Source organism: Gambusia affinis, linkage group LG22 (assembly GCF_019740435.1).
Source record: "Gambusia affinis linkage group LG22, SWU_Gaff_1.0, whole genome shotgun sequence".
In the NCBI taxonomy this organism is placed as follows: domain Eukaryota; kingdom Metazoa; phylum Chordata; class Actinopteri; order Cyprinodontiformes; family Poeciliidae; genus Gambusia; species Gambusia affinis.
The window spans coordinates 16,595,678-16,623,411 of record NC_057889.1 but is presented as its reverse complement, the minus strand read 5'-3'; the positions used below and the strand labels follow the sequence as shown (position 1 = coordinate 16,623,411).

The 27,734-nt window shown below is 41.8% G+C and overlaps 1 protein-coding gene across 4 annotated transcripts; it reads right to left on the bottom strand.

Moving 5' to 3' along the window:
• Positions 1 to 164: 164 nt before the first annotated feature.
• Positions 165 to 25,222, bottom strand: mfsd2b (major facilitator superfamily domain containing 2B). 4 transcript variants are annotated; one of them, XM_044106475.1, is made up of 15 exons: positions 25,062 to 25,219; positions 23,458 to 23,807; positions 16,709 to 16,843; positions 16,448 to 16,572; positions 11,164 to 11,287; positions 8,612 to 8,690; positions 8,345 to 8,526; positions 6,066 to 6,156; positions 4,916 to 5,037; positions 4,374 to 4,457; positions 4,116 to 4,199; positions 3,853 to 3,962; positions 2,278 to 2,421; positions 1,441 to 1,617; positions 165 to 302 (listed from the first exon to the last, which is right to left on the bottom strand). In XM_044106475.1, exons 2-15 carry the CDS (start codon positions 23,788 to 23,790, stop codon positions 266 to 268), a joined length of 1,827 nt encoding a protein of 608 aa, XP_043962410.1. In that variant the 5' UTR covers positions 23,791 to 23,807; positions 25,062 to 25,219; the 3' UTR covers positions 165 to 265. The 4 variants fall into 4 exon arrangements, with proteins under 4 accessions (XP_043962410.1, XP_043962412.1, XP_043962411.1 ...); XM_044106477.1 differs by having other exon boundaries at positions 16,709 to 16,834; positions 25,062 to 25,195; XM_044106476.1 differs by lacking the exon at positions 165 to 302 and having other exon boundaries at positions 1,245 to 1,617; positions 16,709 to 16,834; positions 25,062 to 25,222.
• Positions 25,223 to 27,734: the final 2,512 nt, after the last annotated feature.

The window sequence follows — 27,734 nt, the reverse complement described above, 5'->3', positions numbered from 1 at the left end:
CAATCTTTCTGTAATTATGTATCATAAATAAATAACAGCGTAGAGTTAACCACAGCATATAATATACATTCATTTATATAAATCATATATATATATATATTTTCAAGATGACTATACAGTATGTGTGGCAGTAAAACAAAAAATGTTTACATTAAAACTATTTCCATATTTGACAGTGTAATATACACCAAAGAGCAACATTCCAGCCTCATGACTGGAATCCGTGGCTTTGTGAATTCACTCCAACATCCTGCTCACACGTTACTTAAATCTTCGTAGGTTCGGAGTCAATGCTTTGCTTCCTGCGAGAGACATCAGTATCAGTGCTACATTCGTACCATAGGTAGAAAGTAAACATACAGAAGGTTTCCCAAAAGTCCCTTTTTTTTGTTTTCTTCATCAATCTACAAGAGTTATTTGGCCACAGCTCACAGCAAGATTTAGCTGTTCCTAATTAAAACTCCTAAAGTCAACTTATGGCATGGGGAGCTTTGTTTATGACACATTTGGAGACAAGTCAGGATGCAGGGAAAGTCAAATGTAGGAAAACAGAGGAGGAATCCTTTCCACACCGCTCACAATCTCAGTTTGCATTCAAACAAGACAATTCATTCGACCAGACAGGTATCTCCAGTGCAAAAATGGCGGTGCACTCGTGCACGAGCTAGCTAAAAAGCGCCACAAGCTAACAAATGTAAATTGTTTTTAGTAACCCAAGGTTTTTTTGTGACAGGAAGTGAGATATCGCACCTCTTTTGTTTTTCTTTCCTTTGGAAGTAAAACAATTTTTTATATTTTATTGACCTTTTACCAAATAGTATGTGAAAAACTGTTTATACCCCATCAGTTGTTTGGCTTTGGATGATTTAATGGCACATTTCTGTAACTTTTAATATACCCATATTTGTTCAATGTATTTATTATCTATTTATTGGACCGTGGCACTTTTGACCCTTGATATTTGTCTGAGCTCTTTTAATTGGAGGAATTGGAAATGCCCCCGAGCAATTGACGTCACCAAAAGACCAAGTGAAGAATCTGAAAACTTACAGAAGAAATATGTTTTTGACTTTTAAAACAAAAAGATCCTGCGAGTTGCTTTGTTGTGTCACTGCAAAGTTTTGTGAGTAGCTTGATGAAGAAACAAAGGAAAAGCAGGAAGTTCAGAGCCCATGAACCTTAAATATTTAATCTAACTACATGTGTTCAGATGCTGCATCTTTAAGATAGCTGGAAGACCCCCTGAGTATTTACATTGGCGGATCACTTTGGTACTGCCACCACTTTACAGCAGCATTTTTTCTCCCCCTCTCACCAGTTTTTTTTTTTTTTTACAGAGTCTTTTGCAACAAGTTTGCAACAGTCTGGAGGTTGAAAGGAAGGACAGAGTTGAAGGATTAGAGCTTTTCCCGCAGTTGTGCATTAATGATTTCTACACACCGTAGCTCCTCCAGCCAGAGTTTATTCCTGCGCCGTACGTCTTCGTTGATGGGATACAAAACCAGGATCATTAACCCCGTGACGATGAAGGCTATGGGTGCGGCGCCGATCAGGAGCTTGAGGGTGTACACCACAGGAGGGGGCTGCGAGCAGCCGCGGGTTTCGTAGCCCGCAAACCTATGAAGATGGACAGGTTCTTTTTAGATGCGGGCCATATAGGAACAGATATAGAACCATGATGCTACAAAACTACCAAACCGATACCTCTAAGAAAATATAAATGGCGACTGACCCATGGTGTATTGTACCAAAAATGTGCCACAACTTGATTTTGGCCCAAGTGGTGAAGAGTTTGGGCAACACTTTGCTACAGTTTTAGCCTCTCAATCTCTTCCAAAGACAAAACGCTCTAGAAATACGCTAGAAGATCTTACAAAATGATTAGATCAAGGTAGAGATCTCTGGACATAACTCAATGTTTTGTTGGAAAAAAACAAACATGGCATAATGACCCTGCCTGCCTCCCCGCCCCCCCTCCCCAAAAAAAAACCCCAAAAAAACTGCACTGAACTAAAGTATGTTTAATGTCTGATGAAGATCAACAGAAATAATTACTTTTAGGCATTGGTGTCAAATACGATTGTATAGGCTATTGGAAAATATTGATATATTTCATTTCTACACACACTGGTTCTGCATACAAGCTTAGGTTTAGTCAAATACATATTAACATGTGATGTTTGGCATTCTTTAAGACTTAGAAAGGACCAGATTACGTCCCACTACACCGTGAAATGTCAAACAACCGTGTTACGGGTGTACTTCTTCGAGACTCACTGCAGGCAGAGAGTGGACACTCCCAGGGTGATGCCAGCGGCCAACTTGACAAAGAAAACGTAGAACGAATAGAAGATGGCTTCATGGCCTCTGGAGGAGCTGTTCGTCAGTCTGAAATCATCCACCACATCTGGCAGCATGGACCTGGATTGAATACACACAAAAATAAACACGAAGCTATGAAAAGAGTGTCTCGCGATGGACGTTGGGAGCATCCCTTAAACACCCAAAGTAACTCGAGCAGTTGGCAAAACTTTAAGCTAATGCTCTTACCTTATTTTCTCACAAAACCGCTAGAGATGTTAGCAAATCATTATGTGATGCCAGCTTCAGCATCTCCGATATAACGGTGGGCTAAAATTACAGAGCTAATGACACGATCAGATGATGAGCAGCGGGCGGAATCGCTGGACCACAGGCAGAATGAACATTTGGCCCCTTCCAACGTAAACATGCCCCCCTCTTGGGAGGCTATAATTTGAGATAGAAGGAAGGGGAAAAGAGATGAGTGCTAAGCAGTGACAACCAAAGAAGCGTCTGGGAGGCAGATGTAAAGATACCGCTGTAGTTGTGTTGTGGGAAGCCTGTGATGGCACAAAAGATTTACATCAGACGCCGCATCTCCTGTTTTTTTTTTTTGTTGTTGTTTTTTTTCAACTGACGTCACTTTCGTGACATGAAATGGGCAATTGGACGGAGCCCCGTGGGGCGTCAAATCGTCATTAACAAGATGCTAATGACTGTTTCAGCTAACATGGGCAGCTTTGTGGTGCTGATGGGCAGATAGGCGAAAGTTTCTAATTAAATTAACATTTCTTTCATATGGGAGAGAAGCAGATGACTGCCATGCAGATATTAATACAAGAGTGCCTGCAGACACAAAGGTATCTTTGGTTATAAACCCAACTTCTTTAAAAGATGATTAGACTCTCAAACCATATCTTGCAGCTAGTGAGAGGTCGTCTCACTAAGAGTCTGCCCTTTGGAATGATGCTCAAAGTGAGGTAGAGACTGTTTTCCAGGACTTCTAGTCTGCTCTGTACCATTAGACTGAAACACTGCTAATTTATAGTTATGACATTGAAAACAAGGCGATCAGTTTATGAAAATTTTGTTTTCACTCAATTAACTGGGACCCCTTTGAAATATGCTATGAGCCGAGCCAGCAACGAGTCATATCAAAACAGAAGGGAAGCATGGTAGCATTAGCTACCAGCTTACTGTTCCACATCAAAACAATGGAAACAATGTATAGCTGACTAGCTGTATGTGTGAAGTTGGTTATACATTTGAAACCAGATATTTCCAAATAAAACCATTTTTTACTTAGTATCAGACTTTAAATCAGATGAAATGTCCATTTGCTAAATGTAAGATTAATACGTAACTGTTTTTGATTTACTTTTGTTACATCCTTCAAATTCAGAACTTTTTTTAATGGACTTTAGTGTGTCTAATTGGGGCACAAATGGTTTAAAGCGACCCTCATCGGCATCTTGGAGCAAAAAAAATAAATTTTTAAATCCCAATCAGGACACAGTAGTAATATGTGCGATGTGTTCCAAAAGGCCTCACCATGGCAGTAGCAGCGACGCAGCTATGCTGAGCCCAGAGGAGACAGCCACAATGTAAGCCACCACCAAGTTAGGGATGAACACCAGCATCATGGAGAAGGGCATGATCCACTAAAGAGACAAACAAGTGCAAGTGTGTACAGATGTTTACGCGTGAGGTCAAAAAGATGTGTTTATGTGACTGAGGAAGCTGGATTTGGCACAGCCGCAAGATGGCGCAAACAAGCAGGTTCGACGTCGCAAAACTGAAACCAGGATGCTTACCGTGATGCCACAGAAAGCTGCCGTCTTCTTCCCAAATCTCTTCAGGAACCACTGCCAGAACGGTATGCTTAGCAGCGCAGAGACCTGTAGGGCGACGAGACGGAGCAGATGATGTGTGAAGCACTTCAAAAATTTGCCTCTAAATGAGACTCTCCATCGTCGGTAAGTTAGAATGGTGAAAATAGGGCGTTCTTTTGTTTTGTGTTGTGCTGCAAGGTAGATCTTGCACGCGAATAGGAAGTAAATCTGGCGACTCACGAGGATCACCACCACGATGTTCTGGAAGTGCTCCCTCAGTCCGGCAGCGTAGGTGCAGAAGAGCACAAAGTTGCTCTGTGTCAGCTGCAGAAAAATGAGAGAGGGGACATTCAGATACTCGGATATGCGGCACAGTCGATGGGGGCACTCGGCGTGCTGCAGCGAGTGCCAAACAAAGTGACTGGAGAAGCTGCTGACGGGGGGGAGTTTTCTGCTGTGATTTATTCCCGCTCTGAGACTCACACGGATGACAGCTGACAAAAAAAAAAAAAAAAGAAAAGGGAAAAATAACAATCCAGAAAGCTTGGGAAGTCTCCTTTATAATCAAAATTCTGTAAAGATGCCAGATGCACCACACAACAAGCCCTGTCAGTATCGCCCAGAGGAGACCAGGAACGCAAAGCCACAAACATACGGTAGGTGTTCTTTTACCCAGATCAAACGAGACGGAGCGGCAGGAATGCTCCCACGCTGTCAGCACTCCTGACGGCTTCTGCTTAATGCGACGCTGCATCTGACGAATGTCTCACTGAGACAATTACCTGAACTGCGACAGTGATGAGGAGGAATGCGGCTGTCAGGATGATGTACGGCCCGTGTCCCATCACTTTGAGGAAGCCCTGCACAAAGGGGATCTGCTCCTCCGTTTTCAGGCCGTAGGGATCTGAATGATGGGTGAAAAATACACGGAGCCTATCAGATAACATGCAGTAAGGGAAAGGCGATAGATTTGCTCAGTGGGACTACTGGAACGGCCCCTGCAATGCGGTGGGTAAGGTTTGTGTCTCTCTGAGCCATCATTTACGGCGTAATAACCATTTGGCTGCACTTCATAAATAATTTTAGCACCAGTAAATCTATTATTTTAAGGAAAGCATTAAAATGCCTAAATCTAAATAAAAATTTTGATTATGGAAAATGAGGTATAGAACATATATTGTGGGGAATTTCAAAACCTCTTTGTACACAAAGAAATATGTTTTTATTTTATTTCCTCCTCCACAATATGCTTCCATTCCAAGTTCCAAAGGCTGAATTAGCCCAGTGGTTTATGTATTTTATCACAATTAATCGTGACGAATCAATTATCGAAATAATCGTCCACTAATTTTGTAATCGATTAATCGTTAACTGGAGCAGAAACGGTCAAAAATATGGACATTTGATAAAAGAACAATATATTCAGACCACTAATTAAGCCAAAACTGTACAAAACGTACAGGCACTTTGCAGTTAAGATGTGACTTTCACATGTTGATGTTAGAAGTACTTTTCTAGCTGCAACTGCGTAACTTGCTACAAATGATCACTTAAGGAATGCTACGTCATTACATGTTTGTCAATTAAAAGTTTATTTTATTATTTAAGAAACTGATTTAATTGTTTCATTTGCATTTTTTATATTGTATAAAAAATGTTCAAATGAAAAACCTGCAAAATGTGCCAGTTGTTTTTATCCAATTAACCGATTAATCGTTAGAATAATCGATTACTAAAACAATCGTTAGTTGCAGCCCTGATAGATTGTATTTTATTTTATTCCAGTATTGCTCTATATGCGTTTTTTTGTGGTGAAACCATAAAGCGTTCTCGTCAACAATCTTTTTCAAATGATCTTTGTAAGTAAATCTAACACTGGCATGTGGAAGTGAAATCATTTATGAGGAATGTGAATAATCTCGGCGATCTCACCTTCCCGCTCTTTGACTCCCAGGAACATCACCAAAGTGCACAGCAGGAACACCGCTCCTATCACACCCGCAGCAATCAAGTAGACCTCCTTCTGCAGAAACGGAACAAACACATGGCATGGCCTACATCTGTCTATTTCTTCTTCTTTTTCCCCCCCCGCAGAAGTAGCACAAACAAGTCTGTTTGGTTCCTCATAATTGTTGTTGTTAGTCACAAGTGGCTAACTTATCGTCAGAAGTTTTCTGTGCAGGGTTTCGCTCTCGGTTTGATACGTCCAAACAGAGCCGACCCGAAGGAAACCAACCCCAAGCAGACCTGCGTCCAAAAATACAGACGTATCCGTTTCACCCCCATCGTGACCGGAACTGCTCTGCCTTAAACAACTTTGTGTTTGTTTGCTATTTTACCATGCGGCTCGGCCCGGTGGTTCTTCATTATTTACGCACATCAAACACTCCCTGTTTCCGAAAGCAGACGGAGTTTGCCCAGACTGTGTGCCACCCTCAGCAGCGACCACGAAGAGAGGGGGTGAGAGGGGTTGAATTTAGCGGCTGACTGCAGAGGGGGTAGGAGCGGTGAGCGGTATTGCCCCAATAGGGTTCACCCAAAATCCACTGGAAAGGTCTTATTTGAAACCCAAATAGCTGCGGTGCAAATAAAATCCAACCCAGGACGTTTCATCCGCACAGAAACTCCCATGGCGGAGGCCATACAGCAGCTTGTGTTTATTCGCAGATCTACAAACTGAAATAGGCTATCGTTTATTACGTCTCGCTGTTCTATCTTAAATGACAAGACAACACTTTCCGCATTTTGTCTCTACTTTCGCATGTAGGCTATTCGTGGGATTTCTAGTGATACACCAACACAAAGCAGAGCAGCGGAAGAGTAATAATCTAAAAATGTTCTACAAGTAAAAATCTGAATTGTGACGTATGCATTATTCATGACTCATTTGGAAGTCTGTAGGGTTTCATTTCCACAAGCTTTCCAAGTGCAGAAACTGAAACGTTTGGCCATCCTTCTTTCTAAAATAACTCCCAACTCAGTCAGATTGCATAAAGTTTGCGCCTGAAAAGCAAGTTTCAGACCTTGCAAAAGATTTTTAAAGTCTGAGCCATTCCAGAAATGTAATAATTTACTGACAACCGTTCACAAAAAGATCTGGATGTATGTGCTTCTGGAAGGTGATCCTCATGTCTTTTGTGGTCTCTAATGGATTTTCTTCCACCATCTTATGGTGCTTAGCCTCCAACATCTGGGGTGTCCAAAGTGTGGCCCAGGGGCCATTTGTGGCCCCTCTGAAGAATTCTGCAAATTCCCCACCTGTTATTCAATTGGTGCAGACGGACACTTTTTATAAACAAGAAAAATAAAATAAAAAATATCTTGGCTGCAACTCAAGCAATTTCTGATTTATTTGCCAGGTTTTATCTTAACTTTATTTGAATTTTCCGACAACTTTTACTCAAAAGGGCCACCAGGAGTTTTTGTGGAGTTTTTGTGGCCCCCAAAACTCCACAAACGTTTTGGAGGTCACAAATGCTTTCAGATGCAAAGGTTTGGACACCACTGCCCTACATCTTCTCTCTGTCTCTACATAAATGCATCATTCCCCCCCCCTAAAACACAAAAAAATCTAATAATATTTTACTTCCATCTCCCAATTATTAGCTTCTGCTGGCCCACCAAACAAAATCCTGATTGACTGTTATGTTTTACAAAATGTGAAGAAGTGTCAAGGGTATGAATACTTTCAGACTTCATTGTTTGCAGACTATATCTGGGGTGTGTTGAAATGATCTGTGTGAAACATAAATAAGTCTTAATGACTTGCAGGCTGCCGAGACCCGGCAGTTCACTGGGGCTGCTTCTTGGAGCCTGATGTGAGGGAGGAACCCCCTTTTTGTGGTCGTAAACGGGGAGCAGGCCGGGGACGCCGGTTCAGATATCAAACAGAGCCGCCTCCTTTCAGTCCCGTGGGTTACACGGGATAAAATGTGACCATATTTCCAGTGTCAGAACTACCAGACAGTCAGTAAATATGGAGCCAATTTTAAACAATCTCTCTTTTCATTCAACTCTCTGTCTCTCTTTTTTTTTTAAACCCTTTTGCTGTTTTTGAAAGTAGCGCGCATGCACACACACACACACACGCACGCACACACACGCCGCCACTACAGGTTCGAGCCAGACCGCGGCCCTCGTTATTTTCAAACCGACTCTTTGCCCCATTTTTAGCTACACCTGAGCTCTCGGGCTGGCAGAGAGACACTCACAGCTTGTGACAGGTACTCCTGGGAGGGCACCAGGCTCTTCACGATCTCTGCCCCGCTGCTGTTTCCAAGGTAACCAGCAGACATGTTGTGAGGAGAGCAATGCTTCTGAGTGTGAGCGCTGGCCACGATCTGGCCCTGGATGGCAGCGCCCATAAGGGTCCCCATCACCTCCACCGTCATTCCTGTCAAAACCCCAAAGCAAAGACGACGTCATGCTTCGCCGCGGATGCGGCGGAGGTCGAGGCGTGAATAATAGAGGAAGCTTACGGTAAGCAGTGGCTGAGTCCCGTTCCTTCTGGTCTGTGCTTATGAACATGGTGAGAGCAGAGTAAGACACGTGGAAACACTGCAAGGACACAAAACGTTCAGTTAGGACTCACGCTAAGCAGAAATAATGGATTCTGTTACAGCAACAAAACAAATCTAAAAGTCTTTACTGTGATTGAGCAACTACAACTAACCAAAGGCAAAACATTCTTGTTTGTTGTATGCCCTACGTTTTAGATCCGTGAGTCTGAAAAGTGCATCATTGAAAGAGGTCCAATGGATTACTTCTGCAGCTTTAGCTGAAACTTAATTCAAATTTAGATAAAAACAGTAACAGGTTCAACTTGTTTTTTAAAGTATACTATGATGGACTTTTTGCAAGTTATCAGTTGTTCAATACTGATGGCTGCCCGGTCTGACTCTCCACGGGGCTGCAATATGGGAATCGCTCATCTCCACTGACCTTCCTCACAACGAGGGACCTTATTAAACTGATTACACAGCTTTCTGAAGAAAATGCATCAATTAAGCTAAACTGAATGATAATTGGAGAACCCTGAGGGTTGTTTTTTTTCTGTAGCATTGAAGAAAACATCAATAAACTGAAATGACCCGAATTAATTTAAATTAAACTCAAATGAGCTGATCCAAACTGAACTGGATGGCTTAGAACCAAGCTGAAAAGCACTGGATCAGGTGAAATAATTGAAATGAAACTGAGCTGAACTAAACTGAGGGTTGTGGTGGACTGGTGATCTGTCCTGAACAGAACTGATCTTAACCAATTTGAACTGAAATGAACAGAATTACATCATACCAATTTGAAATGAACTAAATTGAATGAAGCCAATCTGAAAAGAACTGAATTTAGGAGAACTGAACTGAACTGAACCAAGGTGAATCAAATTGAGCTGCGCTTAACTGAACAGAACAGGACTGAATGGCATCAAAAGGCAGAATTTCACTGAACTGCATTCCACTTAATGAAACCAAGCTGATTTGAACTGAGCCACACGCACAATTGGATTCAGTTTAATTCAACTTAACCGACAAATTATTCTTTCAAACTGATCTGAACTGATTAGGAACACACCGAATTGAACTGAATCCAGCTTGCAAAGATAAACAACTGTTCGTTTGGGTGTCGCCAACTTGTGAATAACAAGCCGCAGCAAGTTAGGAATGCGAGTCTTTAATTGAGTGAGAAATGTCATCTCTGCCTCCTCTTAAGATCAAGGCAACAAAGCGCTGCATAACGGTGAGGGCGCTATTTACATGCAGGGTTTGGGTGAAACGGGACAAAACCCAAGCGAGAAAAGAGGACACAAAGACGTAGGACCGTCAGGACAAGAGGTAGTTTGTACTTCATGACTGCCCCTGTGAAAAGGTTATCACTTCTGCTTAACGAATGCAAAATGTTTTCATGCTCAAGTCCTGCTTTAAATAGCCACGTAAACAAAGTGGCCTCCGAATGACAGACCGGACAGCCTTTTTATCCGACATGTTTCGGAGGAAAAAACCCAAACGCAAAAGTGTCTGCTGTATATTTATCAAAGGCAATCTCTGCATTTTCCACGGCGGGCCAAGTTCAGATCGGTTTCCCTTCTTCCTCACCACCTCTCCCAGAGAATAGCCCCGCGACCGTAGTCCAGCTTCACTTTGTAATTTACTCAAGGGCTCAGTCAGCATTGTGGCCAAATGAGCCCGCTCAGCCAGCAACGAAAATAAATGCGTCCGCGAAAGCTTTTTTTTTTTGTCCTCAGTGTTTGTGGAGCATGTCATTTACGGGCCTTTTACTGGACTGCAAACATTTATAGAGTCAATCAGGTTTTTGTTTTTTTTTTGTTTTCGTTTTTTTTGGCGACTTGGAAGTGAGAAGCGATTCGTTTAGCGAAAACCCATTATTAGTTGATTGCGCACACAAACAAAGCGTAGCAGACTAGTCTCTGTTTACAGGCTGCGGCATTCTGAGTGATAGCAGCTGAACTTCACACAAACACACGGCCACAGACAATGAAGGGCGGCTAAAAGTGGCAACCAGCATTTACCCCGGCAAGAGGTTCCTGGCAGCAAAGACTGTATACTTATCAAGTAGTTAGAATTATATGCTGTAACAGCTGACCACAGTTTCTGCAGTGGTCTGAATGCTCTGTGGCATATGTTATAGAGGTTACCCCAGAGCAGAGCAAAAATAATGGGGAAAATGGAGAAAATTAGCCCAAAGACATTAAAACAGAAGTCAATTGGACTAAGATAACTTATTTAAGCATGTCTTTTTTTTGGACCCCCTAATTAAACTCATCTCATAAATCAGTCTATCAGTCCAGGACATCAGGTAATCGCTATCATCTCCTCCTTCAGCGCAAATATTTACAACGTTTTCTGCTGTCCATTTCTACGTTATGTAACCTGTCTGCAGAGACTGGGAGACGAGTCAGTCAGGGTTTTCATCTCCTGTTTCCTCCCGACATCCACGGCACGTCTGACTCGTGTGCAACATCGCTCGGCAGTCTGAGAAATTCCCGAATATCCTGTTTCCGAAGAATACTCACATTGATGAGGGTTTGGTAGAGGCAGTAGAAGACCAGGTACCAGACGAACCTGCCGTTGACGAAGGGGGGAACGAACCAGAGGCAGAAGTACGACACCACCAGAAATGGAGTGCAGCCCAGTATCCTGTTGGGGGAGGAAAAGAAAACGAGAATATTGGATGAGATACGTGAAGGGAAAGGGAGATTTGGTCCGTCTGTTGTTCTTTGCTTCTATGAGATTAAATCACAGGGATGACATCATCCAGGTGGGTAATGAAGACAAACCTTTCTCCAGCTTGCAGAGGATCCCAAGGCATTCTCAGACCAGAAAGGATATGGTTCATTAAGTAACTTCTAAGTCTAGCCTAGGCTCTTTTACTGGTCTGAAGTGTCTTGAAAACCCCCAAAGTTAGATTATCAGCAGCTTCATTGAATGGACATAAACACAAAGCTATTGGTGGAGCAAAATCCAAAAGAAAAACCAAACAGACACAGACATCCACTGATGTCTAAATGTAGTTTAAAGGAAGATTGTGTTGATGAAATTACCTAACTAGGCCTTACTTTGAATGTCTTTAACTCTATAGACTAACAAGCTCCAGTGTTGAATGATTTTTCTGGTATAAATACAATCAGACTGTTATAACAATATGATCATGGACAACCAATATTTTTGGGGGGTTCTGATGAGAAGACAGACCAGTTATCTATAACAATTGCCTTTTTGCTCACCCCATCTTCTTCTTCTTCCTACTATCCATCACGAACAAGAGACAGAGACAGAACGACTCTGCTTGATCAAAGGTTGCCACTCTGATGTTCCTCAACCAAACCGCCACCTGTCCACAGCCCTATCCAAATCATAGTTCAGCAATAAATGCACAGAAATGAGCTTCCCATGATAGTCCAAGCTGTCCCTTGAGCAGTGAAATTTTGGTGGGTTAACTTTTGACTACACCAATTCTCTGTTGAGACCTTTCGGTTGATCACTGAACAAAGAGAAGCCATTGGAAACACCACAAATAGGATCTGTAGCAACTGGGAGGATGTACACAAAGACCAAATAGTACATAAAGTAAACAAGGCACACCGTCTTCTCACAGGACCATCCACAAAATAGCTAAGCCTTCTCCAGATCCTTTAAACATACGTGAACTAAACAGCCAAGTCCCCATGATTCCCCCTCCCTGAGCAATTCCACAAGGGTAGAGGAAAAACTTGGATCTAATTAAATTCAGGGCATCACCACCAGTCACAGCAGAGGGGGGAAAAAAATGTGGTTTTGTCTTTTTCACAACACTGTTTAACTGAAGCTTTCCTTTTTACCCAATTACAGACTATCACTCTAAGTATGGCAGGAATCTGTCCTGGGAAACATAGAAAAGTAAAAGAAATACCTCCCCTTCGGGGAAGGACGAACACACACACACACATATCCAGATGTAGCAATTACACACGCAGATTCATGAATATGTAGAGCGCACTTAGGCGAAAGCTGCGTGAAGCGATTCCGCTGTGATGTGCTTTCCTCAGAACTTGGGGAGCGATACAGTAGGTGGGCCATGTATAATTCACAAGCGTACGACTGTGTGCATCTCTACGGTTAAAGCAAACGGCTGCGTGTTGCAAAGTAACCAGGAAAAAGCCAAATGATTGATGGTCATCGGAGACTGCCAACACAAGGCAGCACTTAAAATGCAGTTTGTCACGCAGTCTTGAGCAGCAGACACGTATAAAGAGACACTTATGGAAACTAGACCTCCATCTGAACTAGTAACTAGCTAAACATATTAACAGGACAGTCATTCCTGGCATCATCCGGCCGCCTCAGTCTCCTCCTGATTGTTTGCGCAAACAAAGGCGGTCTCCTGTGCTGGTGCTGCATTATTGACCGCTTGGCCGGTGGGAGCGCTGAGAGAGCCACAGGAAGGTTGGGGAGGAAGGGGGAGAGCGGCGGTGGATGGGACAGTTCCTGCTCAAGCTGGGAGAGAGGCAACAAAGTAGATGTAGCGCAGTGGCACAGAACAGATTTGAATGAGGTGTTGTGGGTCAGAATGGACTCTTGGTGGATTTTAGACTATTCAACTCATGAACCTGAGAAGTAAAAGGTGAAGAAAGTGCAATTCAACAATGGATGTATGCTTTTCTGACGACCACATTTTCATCCTCAACTACAGCTTAACTCGACCAACCTGTTAAACTCTAACTTCTTGTTAAATGCCATCTACAAAGTTTGGCAAAAATCCTGTGAATTGGATGCGATTAACCACTTTTTGTGCTTCAATTTCACCAGCCGCAGCTGTCATAAATACTCCCTGAGTTTTAAAATCCCAAAATCACTTCAGCTGTACCTCTCTGCCATAACAAAATTGGCAAGAAGATTTATCGAAGCAACAAATTGTGGTCCGATGCAAATAATTTCATAACAGCTAAGAAACAAAGTAATTAAATCAGTCTAGAAAGGGTCATAAACTCATTTCTGCATCTTTGGGGCTTACGTATATGCTAACCACAGTGGAGCCCTTATTCACAACCATAAAACACATGACAGTGGCGAATCTTGCTGGATTGGCAAGCCGACCAAAATTACCCCAAGAGCACATTGACGACTCAGTCAAGAGCTCAGAAGAACCCATCTAAAGCAGTAAAGGTTCATGATTCAACAATAAGAAAGAGACCTGGCTAAAATGGCATCAATGGGAGAGTTAATATGAACACATCACAAGAAACGTGAACGTATTTTTGGCGCAAATGGAACCCCATAAGTTCCCGGGCAAAAACCACTGCTGACCAAAAGGAATAAAAAGTCCGTCTTCATGGTCCGCAAGACTTTTGGAATAATATTCTGCGTAAAGATGGGACAAAAAATTATTTTGTTTGCGAGGTGTGTATTCCATTACAAATGACAAAACATAATCTAACACAGCTAACTCAAAATTTCAGAAAAAAAACATCTTTCCAACAGCAAAAAAGAAAGAATGAAAGAACACATCAGTTCATAAACTCAAGCTGAAGCCTTGGGTTATGCCGTGTAACCACGATGTGATGTATATCAGCAAATCCGTACTGCTAGGACTTGTGAAAAGGAAAGATAAAAAAAATAACTTAGAAAATGGTAAAGAATGAATGTTTTAGAGTCCAGAACTCAGTCCGATTATTTTGCAGTTGCAGGACCTTAAACAGTCTGTTCATGCTCACAGACTCCTGAGGCGTGGCTGAATTAAAACAAAAGTGCAACGAGCAATGTGCCAAAATTCCTCCGCTGGGTTGTCAAAGTCTAATTGCCTGTTGACAGAAACATTTGATGACAGTTGTTGCTTCCTAGGGTGTCAAAACCAGTTGGTAAGTTTAGACAGTGACTCCTTTTTCTCACAGGGTAACTTTGGAAAACTTTCTTTTCCTTTAATATATGCAGTCATCATTTAAAACTAGTGGCGGTTACTTCACAGTGTATCTTCGTCTTTGGGTGCTTCTTTGTAAGCCATAAAAGGCAGACACCAAATAGTGTGACATGAATAGTTGACAAAGAGCTCTTCAAGCCAAATGAATGAGGAGGTGTAAAAGTTATTCTTCTGCACAAAGATAAGCATCGAAACGGTCCTGACAGGATGAGTTGTCAGTCTAAAAGAGTCTTTTGTAAATGGCAATATGCTACTTCAACTGGTAACTTGTGCATATTGCAAGACATATATAGCATGACACTCTTTTTGCTACTTAACAGAATGAGCTGTAGCCAGTGCATCTCTACTGCATTCCTCTTCAACTGCTAATCTTTCCTCTAACTGTCTTTCTCAAATGCAGATAATCTTGAAAAACAGCTCTAATGAGGTTTTTTCTCTTCTTTTTTTTTTTTCTGCTCTCCTGGCAGTTTCCAACAGTCACAAATACTGAACACTGCCTTGCCCAGGGGGGGCAAGACTCCATCCTTAAGAAGTCAGGACAAAGATACAAATCACTTAATTTCTGGCGGGTGGAAAGGTTCAGCTTCCTGCTGAATGGACAGACGGGACTTTCCGAACAGGATAAAAACGGAGGGGAGTGTCCTGCCCTGTCATCGCAAATGCTGTTTAGCTCGCACTGAAAGAAGAAGAAGAAAAAAAAAAACCAAAAACCCGCTCGTTTCACATAAACACACGGCCTCATCTACACGTTCCCGTGGGTAATCAAAGCTGATTTACCAACAGCATCTGTCTGCAGCTGAGTGTGTCGGGCTCGGCAGCAGTGGATTTGGACTCACTCCAGCGCTGGCAGTTTGTGTGCAATCCGCTGCTTTATTAAGGACGCCACCTGCGTTGCGACAGGAAGAATCACACTGTGGTGTGATTGAAAAAAACGTGATGCAGAAATGCTTAGCAGCTTACCAAAAAAAAAAAAAAAATTATAAAGGAGAGAGAAAAGAAATAATTTTTAGAAGAGGGATTTGTGTGAATGCTGATGTAAACATGAAATAATCCACACTAATGTTGACATGCGTAGCTTTTTACTCAAAACCCTGACGCACAGAGCCACAACGTACCGCAAAAAATATTAAAATATGATTGAAATGATGCTTTAGTCTAGTAATTACATTTAAAGATGATTAAATATTGCAATTTTTGTTAACATGTGCACTATATAATACTGTTGCCTTCCTAAAATAAGTGTAAGGTGTAAGTAATTTCTTTGCCATTATATGGCTTAAGCAAAGAAAAAAAAATACTTTTGGCAAAGAAAATATGACTCTGACCACTATTTTAGGAATGTGGCGACATTGTGAATATCGTTTTAATTTCATTCGAGGATATCATATGCACTTTTTGTCCCGAATTGCTGAACCTTTTAATGAAACTCCAGTTCAGTGACTCACACATGTACAGGTCACACATGGGAAAAGTGGCGTTCAAACGAATACAGATGAACGTCTTGGTCTAATGTTTCCTGGCATCAAAGGGCAAAAGAGCCGCCCACAACCTTTAAGTAAACCGTCTGCACCGCTAATCAGAGCGAGCGTCAAGAACAACAATTCACCAAGTCTGTTTATCTTCCACAATCCTCAGGTGTGAGTTTTAAACCCTTCAGAAGTGGAGCACATGGCTTCATTTTTTTTATTTTATTATTTTTTGCGCAAACATCAGCCTCATGCAGCAACTACAATTATATGCGAGAGCGAGGGAGCAAAACAAAACATCTTTCATAATTCATCGACACACTGCCGTTCTTTGCACAGGCTCGGCTATGTGGAAACAGCAGTATATTAGCACTGGGGAACTCAAGAACTTCCTCACCAAATAATTGAACATCAATAAACACTCTGACATATACTAACCATGGCATGAGTCTGCCAATCTTGGTCCAGCTGCTCTTCGTGATGAGGAACCCGATGACCGGGTCAGTCACGGCACCCCACACTCTACCTATGAACAGCACCAAGGAGGCCTGGAAGGGGTTGATCTGCAGTGGATGAAAAGAGTGTGATCAGAAGCCAAACTCGTGCTTCTGTTTTCTTAACTATTCAAGAATGCAATCTGCAGACACGCCCTCTCCAAAGATTGGGGAGAGTGTAGGTTGTATGGATCAAAGAGTTTACCTGAGCAACATCCAGCAGGTAGATTTGCAGGAAGAAGGCTGAAGCGCTGGAAGTCACCTCCTTGGGAGCGCCGCCGATGGCAAAGCATAATTTGCTGCATATGGACAACTTCTGGTTCAGGTTTGTCTGCAAAGACTGGAGGGTGGAAAGGAAGACGAGGCTGTATTATTGTGCAAAATAAATGTCACAAATAAAGACACCACGGCTCGCTGTTGAGAGTTTTAGATTGTGAACCTAATCTGTATGTCTGCCAGGATAGATCACAAATATTTATCTAATGCCGTTTTAGTGGCTATTAGATGTAGATCACCTTAGGGAAGATTTATTTTCAACCTGAACTAAAACAAGTACAAATTCAACCACCATAATGCTTAATGACAAAGCTTACATTAACAAATCATAAGAAGAATATCATAATTGCTGAGGTGTAAGAAAATTAGACATATTTTTCAAAATGTTCTGCCAAAACAAACCTGAAAAGTGTGACATGCACTTGTAATCATCTAACTCTGGGAGAATATTTTGTCAATCCTCCTTTTGTTAAAAGAACTCTGACAAACCTTCCTGTCCCTCCCAAAAAAAAAGAAGAGCTTCCCCATAGCATGATGCTGCCCCCACCACGTTTTACTGCGAGCCTCATGTGATCATTGTGACCTGCTGCCTTTGCATGTACCTAAACATTTTAAAAAACATGCTTCAGTTTTCATTCCCTTCACAGTTTCGCGTCGCTTTGTCTTTTTCTGTCACTAAAACCTCAATAAAACACAACAAGTTTCTGAAATGTGACAAAATGGACAGAAATTTAAGCCCCACTGATAGTTTTCCAAGTTGTTGTGAGCACAGTTGATGCAGTCCTAGCATATGACTGTGAACATTTACATTACACCTTCATATGTAGGTATTTTTGACACTAAAACAAACAGAAAAATTTCATCCTTACAGCTGCGATCACTCAGTGACTCATGATCTTTACAGTAATTTATGTGCACCTCACATTAGGGGTGGGCGAGATTTAAAGTTTTATCACAATATTTTGTGGTACTTTTGTGATAAATGATAAATAATCACTTTCAGATTTAACGATATTTATCAATCCTGTTATCGAACAAACAGTGGGGGAAAAAAATAGCAAAATTAACAATCCCAACAAAATGGACAGTTTCAGGGGCTTTAAACATCGCTAATTATCGTGACAATGATACATCGGTATTCTTATCCTGACAGGAAACTTATCACGATAAATGATAACATAATAAATGCTCTTTCTTTTGTCTTTTAGGCTTTATATCCCTCTTTAGTCTTGCAGATAGGACAGATCCTCATTCATAAATTTCCATGTGTGTGTTTGTGGACTGGAATAGGCCCCTGCTGGTTGTCAGCATTGTGGTCGAGGGGTTGCAGACGTCGGTTGTTATAGAGGAGCCGGAGAATCCCGCTAAAACCAATCCATGCCTGTGCTTCCCTTTCCGGGCCCTGCTAAAACCATTAAACATTTCACCCTCTGTGTGTCTGTCGGCGTGCGTGTGTGTTCGTGTGTGTTCGGGCATTTGTGTGCAGAGGGGAAAGCTTTCATCTCCAGACTTGAATAAGCTGAGACATCACAGTCTGGGCGCGCGCAGCATTTGCTACTGTCTCGGCGGCCACATATCAGCCTCTCTCCGTATATATAACCTCTGTGTGTGTCGCACGCGAAATAGCTCCACTCCACATCCAGTGGCAAGCCTTGGCTGACAGCTACTCTGCCCAGAGTTAAATGAAAGACGGAAATCACCAAAGCGACCACAGCCACGACCGGCGCACTGTCATTATCCAGCTCAGGTTTTTCTCTTCCTCCTCCGTTCAGCCCCCATCAAAAACGCGCACGGGCTGGAGGACGACAATTACCAGGAGGGAGGTGTGTAATTATTCAATCAAAAGACAAGCGGGTCAGAGGTAAGTAAAGGCTGCGCGGTGGTTCCGACTTCCAAACTCTCTGTTCTTCCACTCTCACTGCAATTATCCTTAATTGGAAAGAGGGGGGAAAGAAAGAAAGCAAAAAAATCAAAGTCTCTGGCGTCTGGAGAGTGAGAGCTTAACTGATGATGTGCAAAAATACTCTCCCCGCACGTCTCTAAACACTTCTCTCTTTTTTTCTCTCTTCATTTTCCCACCAAAGTCTTACACTGCGTGTCTCATTACCGAGTTCTCATCATCAAAGCGCACAAACAGGATATCCTCTCTCTGCTGTTGTCTTGATGGAGTTAAGCTATGCTGATATGGAGAGACCAGGGGAGCATCAGCAGGAGTTCATACAGGAAACCTAAATACAAAACCCTACCAAGTATTTTTGGTCTGGTTTCTAGTGCAACTATCTCAGTACCCTTGAAATAAGACAATACTAACTCTCAAGTAACTTTTCATCAAGCTATATTAGCTTGTTTCATGTGAATAATTCTTTTATATTGATAGAGGAAAAAGTACTAGCTTCACTGGCAGATTATTTCACTCTACAAGACATTTTTCCACGTTATAAGTGAAATAATCTGCCAGTGAAACTAACACTTTTTCAACGGTATTAGGAAATTTCTCACTTAAAACAAGCTAATATATCTTGACGAAAAGTTACTTGTAAGTTGGTTTTCTCTTATTTCAAGCGTACCGAGATATTTTTCAGAAAAGCTAGACCACACATACTCGGTAAGACTTTGTGTTTTTGCAGTGTGAGGTGGATTAATCCTCAGGCTGCGCAGGGAGACTCTCTTAATGACGACTGATAATTAAAGAAAGGTTGATGGGGGTGAGGGGAATTATTGAACCAATCATGTCTCGTGCACTTTAGGTGAAGGATTTCAAATTATAAGGGTCCCACCACCGCAGATCTCATCTAGAAGAGTCGAGAAGCTTCAGGCTTTCTCGCGATTTTACGGTGATTATGTTTACAGTTGATGAAAGTTATGAGAAGCCCTAATAACACTCCTCAAGGTAATTTCTTTGTCTCCGTTGTTGTGACTAATTGGAACAGAAAGTCATTCACGTGGAATTTGCAGTGGCAGTTTCCCAAGCGCTCACTTGTGATTATTGTATTTCACAAGAAAAGTCCTTCGACAATGCAGACTTCATATTTGGGACGTGAAAGGACGTGGTGTGCCAAGCCAAGAGCCCTATTGCCTTTCTGGAGAAGCTGCAGAGATTAAACACTCTGTTGACAGCGCAGCTATTATCCCTTCACGTCTGCGAAGGGGTGAGGAATGTGGACGAGAAATGTGAAATGCGGTGGTGGCGGCATCATGCTGAGGGGACGCTTTGATTGAGCAGGAACAGGGAAGCCGGTCCGAGTCGTAAAGTCAGTCTTCAAACCTGATCCACTTTCAGGTGCTTCGGTGTGGCACAACTGTTTAAATGCAGAAAGGTTATGAGGAAAACTAAAGAAGATCAGATTAAAATTTAAGCTCAGGTTTCTTTTTTTTTTAAATCTTTGATATTTATTTGCATAAAGCCAAATTCATCTATTTGTTTATTTATTTATTTCGAACATGATAGTGATAGAAAATCATGCACAAGAACAAGGAGTGCAAAAGACACATATTTTTTTGTACCACAGTAGTCTTAACATGCTGGAAAAGGAGCAGGAAGAAGTAAGAAACTTATGAACTCATACAATATTTTCAGATGGACCCTCATGAATAAATAAAATCAAAATAAAAAAAAAACAGGCTAATTAATTTTCCATTTTATTTCTGGGTTCACGTATGCCTGAGTATATACAGTACAGAGCAAAGGTTTGGACACAACTGTGTGGGTTTGTGTGCTCACAATAACCAACATTATGGATGATTCTAATGGCTCGTTTCTGTAGGATACTTAGTGGATGTAAAGAGCTTTTGGAATCACTTCCGCACACTTCTGAACAATGACTTCATAGAAACTCCTCTCCCACACATTTCCTATTGTGTACACGTCAGTTCTCAAGATTTGTCAATTATTGCTTTTGGAAGCTAAATATAGTCTAGAAAAGATACCAACCGAACGTTTACTTTCCTGTCTAAGATAACATGAAAATGAGCCCAGCCCGCTTATTTAAACAAATACTCCTAATGGGTGATGCATGGAATCCAAATTAATACGCATTATTCACTGATTTTTGCAGTCTTTTTTGAAGCAAATGTGATGGTCAGTTCATTTTATCGTGGCAAATTCGAACTCGTCGTTGAATTTGCAGTGAAGAAAGCCTAACAAAGTTAGATAAAAACCAAAAACACACACATAGCGTTCACATTCACAGAGTTCTCCTGACCTTTGGGGAAATGACTTTTACCGTGACTCATTTTCAAAGCATTTGCTCAAAGGTGACAAACTCCATGAAGCGCTGAGGAATGGATAGACAGACGTTTGTCAGAGTTGCCGAACTGGTTATATTGTGTGAGGTAATGGTTGTTTCACTGAAACCCCGGCGCTGTTGTAGAATCGTGGGAGATGAGTGACTTTGGCAGAATTGCTGTATGACACCATGTAGTGCACTGGGACATAAAAGGACATAACCTCCTTTATGTGCTTGCCTACGGGCGTGGGTCAGTATGAGATTCTCACGGTAAAATGACACCGTGTCACCACAAGCATTTAAAACAACAGACGTGTGAATTGATCTTATTGTTTCCATTTTAAAGCAGAAAGTAGCAATCGTTTTTCGACTACTGTTAAAATTGCTATTATTGTCATTGTTATTGCTACTGTAGCCATCACATTGCTATCTTCAACATTCCTGTTTTAGTACATTTTATTATTTTGCACACACGTTGGCTGAAATATGAAATAAACAACCTCTAAAACATCTAGTAGCTTCCTAAAAATCTGTTTATTTCTCTTTGGGAGTATAAAAAGAAGGATATATGTTGGTTACTCAACCCATGCATGTATTCATACCTGGGTTATGAGTACATAACCTCACTAATTTAATAATGGTGACTAGCAACAATATTTTCAAACAAGTAATCGTGTGAAACGTGTAGGAGGGTTTTTTTCAACTAAATTTCAGAAAATTAGACTCTCTGGAATGTTTCTAAGCATCTCCTTAAAAGGAGCTTTGATTTGAACATCTGACTGACAGCAACGGGTAGGGGAGGGGCCTTACTCTTGGAACATAAAAAGAAAGAGAACACAAGGGTGCATTTTTTGGAATTTTGTCAAAAGGGCTCTTCTTTCAGCCAGCTGATCCACAGTGTGCAGCAACAGACGGCAAGAGGACAGCGCTGCTTTACTGTCTGTTCCGGACAAAAAAACAAAAAAAAAGAAAATTGGACGCCTTCTTTAGCATCTCGGTCGATGAATTTCCACAGACGCTATGATGAGATGGTTTTTCGGCTGCATCAAAACTTGCGTATTTCGCCAAAATGCAATGGAAACACTAACGCGAGTCACGTGATCATCGGCCGGATGTTACTCCTGGCAGAAAAGACGACTAAGACGACAGGAAGTGGTAGCCATAGGAGGAGGTCATGTTTTTTTTATTGACCTATTGTGTGAACAAGCGCACGCATGTGGGATTTCAAATGGGTTTCAGATTTAATGCAGAAAATCAATTTTCGACATTAGCGGAACATCAACAAGTTTTTGTTTTTTTTCCCGTTTCCAATGGAAATGCAGCCAGTGAAAAGCTCCTCCTTCTAGCCAGCTAACCGGCTAACTGAGGAGCTTCAAGTGAGAGAGGGTTGGTGTTGCGTGATACAGACTTAGAATTTTACCGCCACATTTTGTGTTGTTATTGTGACAACAGTAAAAACGATTGAAAAGATAATTCCGATTTATTTTTTAGATAAATGCTGCGACTGCATGGCGCAGCATTCGCAGAGCCACCAACACAGACATTGTTCTTGAGAAAACATTTGAAAGAAGGATCTTCAGGACAGCATGTACTTTAAAAAGTCTAATTCATATCACTAATCAGCACAAAATAACTGTATTTAATCGTATTTTTGAACTTATTGGCATTTATAGATGCTCTTATGGAACAAAAACCGGAAAGGAACAGCAAAAGTAACACTTCCGATAATACTCTAAGTTTTATTTTTCATTTAACTTCATTAAATAAAATGTATCCACACAATGATGAACCGAAATTATTTTCTTGCTAAGAAATTTTTCACGATAAATGATAAGCGATGCGATACATGCTCACCTCTAGTCAGCGCTGCATCACTCTACGACCTCTATGCAGCCGGAGAAAATCTTACACGCCAGCGTGTTTGTTTTGCACATTAAGAGGAGCTTTCTGTCATCCAGCTGACCAGCAATGTGCAGCAAGAGAAAAACCTGAACTCTCCAAAAACTGGAAAATGTAGACGTCTTTGAAAGCATCATTCCTTTAAAAAAAAATTGGTATCTGTAACCAGCCCATTACAAAGACAAGCAATCTTCCAGCAGGTCTTCTGGCAAATTGGAACAGATTCTCTCAATTGAATAGAATCAGCTGGCAGCCATTGACTTCTCTATCTGGGGGATTACAGTCCACAGGAAAGCAATACAGCTGATTAATCGCACAGAGATAAGCAGCCACGGGCATCACATGTTTTACTCTCCATCTAGTCGAGTCAGTCACAGGCGAACGCAGGCAGATCACATCCAGATGTTCAAAGAGGGGTAACAGCTTCTGAATTACAGTGACGACGTGAGGGGAGATCAGTTGAAGGAAAGAGCGCGACCGGAAAAATGGAAAAAAAAAAACAAAAAAAAAACGACATGCAAAATCAAAAATAAATAAATTAAAAAAACCTTACCTGCTGAGGAGCTTTGGGAACCAAGGGTTCACTGGCCTTGGTCATCTTCTCCGCAGAGCCCTGCACTCCCCTCTCCGCTTTGGTCATGGCCGTGAGACTGTGTGTGAGGCGACAGCTGTACCTCGGCTGCGCCGCGCGCGGGGGAGTGATGAAGTGATGAGTGCGAGCGTGACTCCTGGTGTGATCCAGAGTGGCCTGCCACTGGGAGGTGCGTGTCAGGGGCTGGAACTGGAGGTGGCCGTGGCTCCGCGCGCGCGAGTGAGCGACGGCTCCGGAGGCAGGCGGCTCCTCCTGCCCCCCGCTGACAGCCCTGCTGTGGAATTCTGCCGCCATTCACATTGCTGTGTGTTCTGGGAGGGGAAGGGCAAAGCAGGAGACACATGAAAGAGCTCACCTGATTTTCTCACACACACACACAAACGCACAGGTATGCAGTAAAACAGCACCGATTGCAGGCATGTACCCACACATTTAGGCGCAGCGGGAAAAGCTGTTCGGGCGTTTGGAAAGAGTGCAGGAGAGCGTTTAAGTGCAGATGAGGAATGTTAAGACAAACAAACAATATCACTTTTAGGATATGAGGAAACAGTGTCAACAACAAAAAAAAACTGTTTTTTTTTTTAATATATAACTTATCAGAACCAATAAAAACTGTACAGAGGCGTTTTTTGTTTTTTTTGTTTGTTTGTTTGTTTGTTTGTTTGTTTTTCCATTGGAGGTAAGGCTCCCTAACCAAGGTGATATCTCATTGGAGGCGGCCAAAACATTTTTTTAAAGTGATGCTTTTAAGCCTTGGGCTTTGATTGGGGCGAGACAATAATAGCATTCTCGTTCCAGAATGAGTGGAAAAGTGATTAGGTGGGAACTTAGCTGGAACTAAACCTTGCAAACCTTGATGTCTTCTGCTTTCCAAAAACAAAAAAACAATAAGGTCAGTTAATTTAGGAAACATTGTCTCAGCTTTTACCGCAGCTCCCGGCTACACGTTCATTTCCTTCCATCCTCCGGCTTTCCGTTATCTTTAGCATTGTTTATGTGTTTGAACTTAATATTTACCTAATTATTTATTTCACTGTTAATGATGCTGTCAATGCGTATTCCCCAGAGCAAAAAGAAGACGACATTTTACCAAACCTTTAGTGGAGAACTACAATCTTTACTGTATTTCTGTTGAAAAATAAGTGTTTAATAAACCATGAGGAGTTTTTAAAAATAACCTGTAATGAATGTACAATAGTTTTATCTCTCTTTTTAGACTCAATCGAAGGTAGTCCTCATGCCAAAACAGAAATAGTGATTATTTGTGTTTTGGCCTTTAGATTTCTCCCCCCCTTAAGTTATTGTGCTGCCCTCCCTCACCCCTCGACGATATAGCACCCTGCATGAAGAACCATATGGCCCATAAAAAATCTTAAATGTAAATAGACAACAAATGCACGTGCCTTTCATTTGCCCTATGATATGCCTGCAGAGCATCCAGGAACTGAAATCCGACAATGTCCCATGCAGGAAGATGCTCATCTCTACCTTTTCCGCTACGACTGAGTGCCTCCATCCGCTGATGACAACACCGAAGGATGCGGGAAGCAGCGGCGTCATCTTACCTCGAGGCGATAGGGAAAAGCAGCGGCCGCAGCCGTCGTCACGTTTTGCCGGTTGGAGTCTGGTCCGCGCGCCCGTCTGAGGCTCAATTCCGACGGGCGGGATGAGAAGGAGACTGCGGAGGATGCAGATGCTCCGTGCCGCTCTTAATCTTGCCTCCTTCAGTAGCCGACAGTCAGTGACGGAGCTGCGCCCCACGGCGGCCGAGGTGGCGCATGACACGTGTCTGTGCGTGTGTGTGTGTGTGTGTATATGTGTGTGTGCGCGCGCGCGCGCGCCCGCGGCCGAGGGGATTATAGGATGATTAAACTCCGGCGGCAGTTTCTGTTGTAGTGTTTCATCATTACCAACAACCATCGACTTCGCTGTTGTTGTTGTTGTTGTTGTTGTTGCTGTTATTGTTTTTCTGAGGCAGAAAAAGAGGGACATCTTTAATCTACTTCGAGTTGAATGGCTACAGAACTCACAGTTGAAACCAGAGGTTTAAATGTGCTGCATTAAGAGACAAAAGAAGAATTTGTTTTTCACTTTGACATTAAATCAGACCTTTTCAAGTTTAGCTCAAAAGAGGTTCTCGAGGTTTGCTAAATTCCTGAATATTCAGGGACATTTGTAAGAGAATTCATACTTCTTTCTACAAATTGTACTTAAAGGACTATGTCTTTAAACCCATATTTTGCCAGTGTAGTTAGGTGACTGCCTGTTTGTGACCTTTAACCTGCTCCAAGAAAAATGTCTCTGTAGGGGGACAAGATGTTAAAGTGATACAAAATGTCTTTAAGCCTCTTAAATATTAATTCACAACATTTGAGTTAAAATGGAGGCACACAGAAGAATGTATCTTAATACTGATTTATTATATAATGTCATTCCAAATAAATAAATAACAAATGCACTCAGAGACAAATCTCTTTCATTTTTGGGACATGCCCCGCTGTCTGTGTCACTAAAATGAAGATCTTTGGCCATAATGACGGTTGTCAAATGTGGAGGGAAATGGAGCAAACATCTTCCAACTGTTTGGGAGTGGCAGCATCATGCTGTGTGGATTTGCTGCAAGAGGGACTTTACAAAGTAAATTGCACTATGTGGAAACACCAAAGCAACATGACACCTCAGGTTAAACTGGACACAAAAAAGGCTCTTCCACGTGGATAATACTGACAAATAGTTACAAAGTAGGCGATGGGAAAAAAAATAAAAATTCAGTGTTTCTTAGTGGCCAAAACAAAGCCCAGATCTTTGACTGATTAAAGAAACAACAACATAAAATGCGGGTGGAGCTGGAAATGTGTGACCAAGTCTGTTCACCAACCAAACACTATTTCTGTCGGGAGGAATGAGAAACATTTCAGCAAATTAATCTTAAAACTTTGTAGAGGGACACCCACAGATGATATAGACTGCTGACGAAAATCAAATCAAATCATGATGTGCTGCCAAAGAATTCAATCTGTATTGAACGTTGACATGTTGACATGAGGTGCAAGTTAAATATGAAGTGTTTTTTTTGTGCTTGTATTTATCGGTTTTCTTTCTCGTTCTATCATTTCCCACAATGAACTTGTAAACCGGTGTCTCACCTCCCCTCACCGTTTCTTGAAAATAGCTTCAAGTTTATAGTTTAAACACAAAACAAAGCCGTTTGTTGGACGAGGAAAATATAGTTCCTGGCAAAGTTATACTGTTGGTTTTGAAAAGCCTCATTGGATGTGATTTATGACGTATAGAATCTTTGATTTTCTCTAAAGCTACTTTCCGAGGCCGATCCCGTAGCTGGAGATGTTTACTCTTCACAGAAAGCCTGTAATCAGAGCGTGACAACAAACATATCATGAAGACTTCAGCTGCTGAACCAAAACCTCTTCATGAATTCCAAGTATGCAAAAACCCCCGTCCAAAACCACATCACTGACAGCGACAAAGGCGCCGCGGCAGAAAGGTCAGGCGTTTTGACCTGCTTCAGAGCGGGTATGTTCCCGGTAATGCGTGAAGTGGAATGTGCAAAATGAAAGCCGGGCTGCTGCCCGAGTAAAAAAAAAGAAAAAAAAAAAAGAAAAAAGGCCGCTCAGAAAGGAAATACGGGAGTTGGAGGAAAAGTAATTCCCTGCGTGCTTAGCCTTATTAAATATGTAGCACAAAAGGAAATGTGTTCTCTTTAAATCCATGGCCAGACGCTATCTGGCTTGCGGAGGTCGGGGTGCTTCCAGTCTCCCCGGTCCAGTAAGGGAAAACTACATGTGCTGTGCTATAAATTTATGGAGAGGAAAAGACATTTTTCATCTAGGGTTTCTATCTGCGACCTTCACCATTCGGAGGATGTCAGCTCATTTTCCACAGGCATGAGACATCCTCACCTCCCTCACCCAAACCGCTACGCTTTAAATATTGAAGATGGATAATGATGATGCTCCGGGTTCTTCTGAGGAGAGACAGAAGAAAGAATGGACTTGTGTGCAAAAGAATAAAAAGAGTTAAATTGAATTTGCTTTGTAAACCATTAAGGAGATTTTAAATACTATTCTTTGAACTGGACTGATATGCTGATCTCTTTTTGTTTTAGTTAGGACTCTTGCAGCAGAGAAGCTGGAGCTGTCTTATTGCTTTTTTTTTGTTTTTTTTTTGATCCAGTAAAAATGCCATTGCAATAATTGAGTCTACTAAAAACAAAGGCA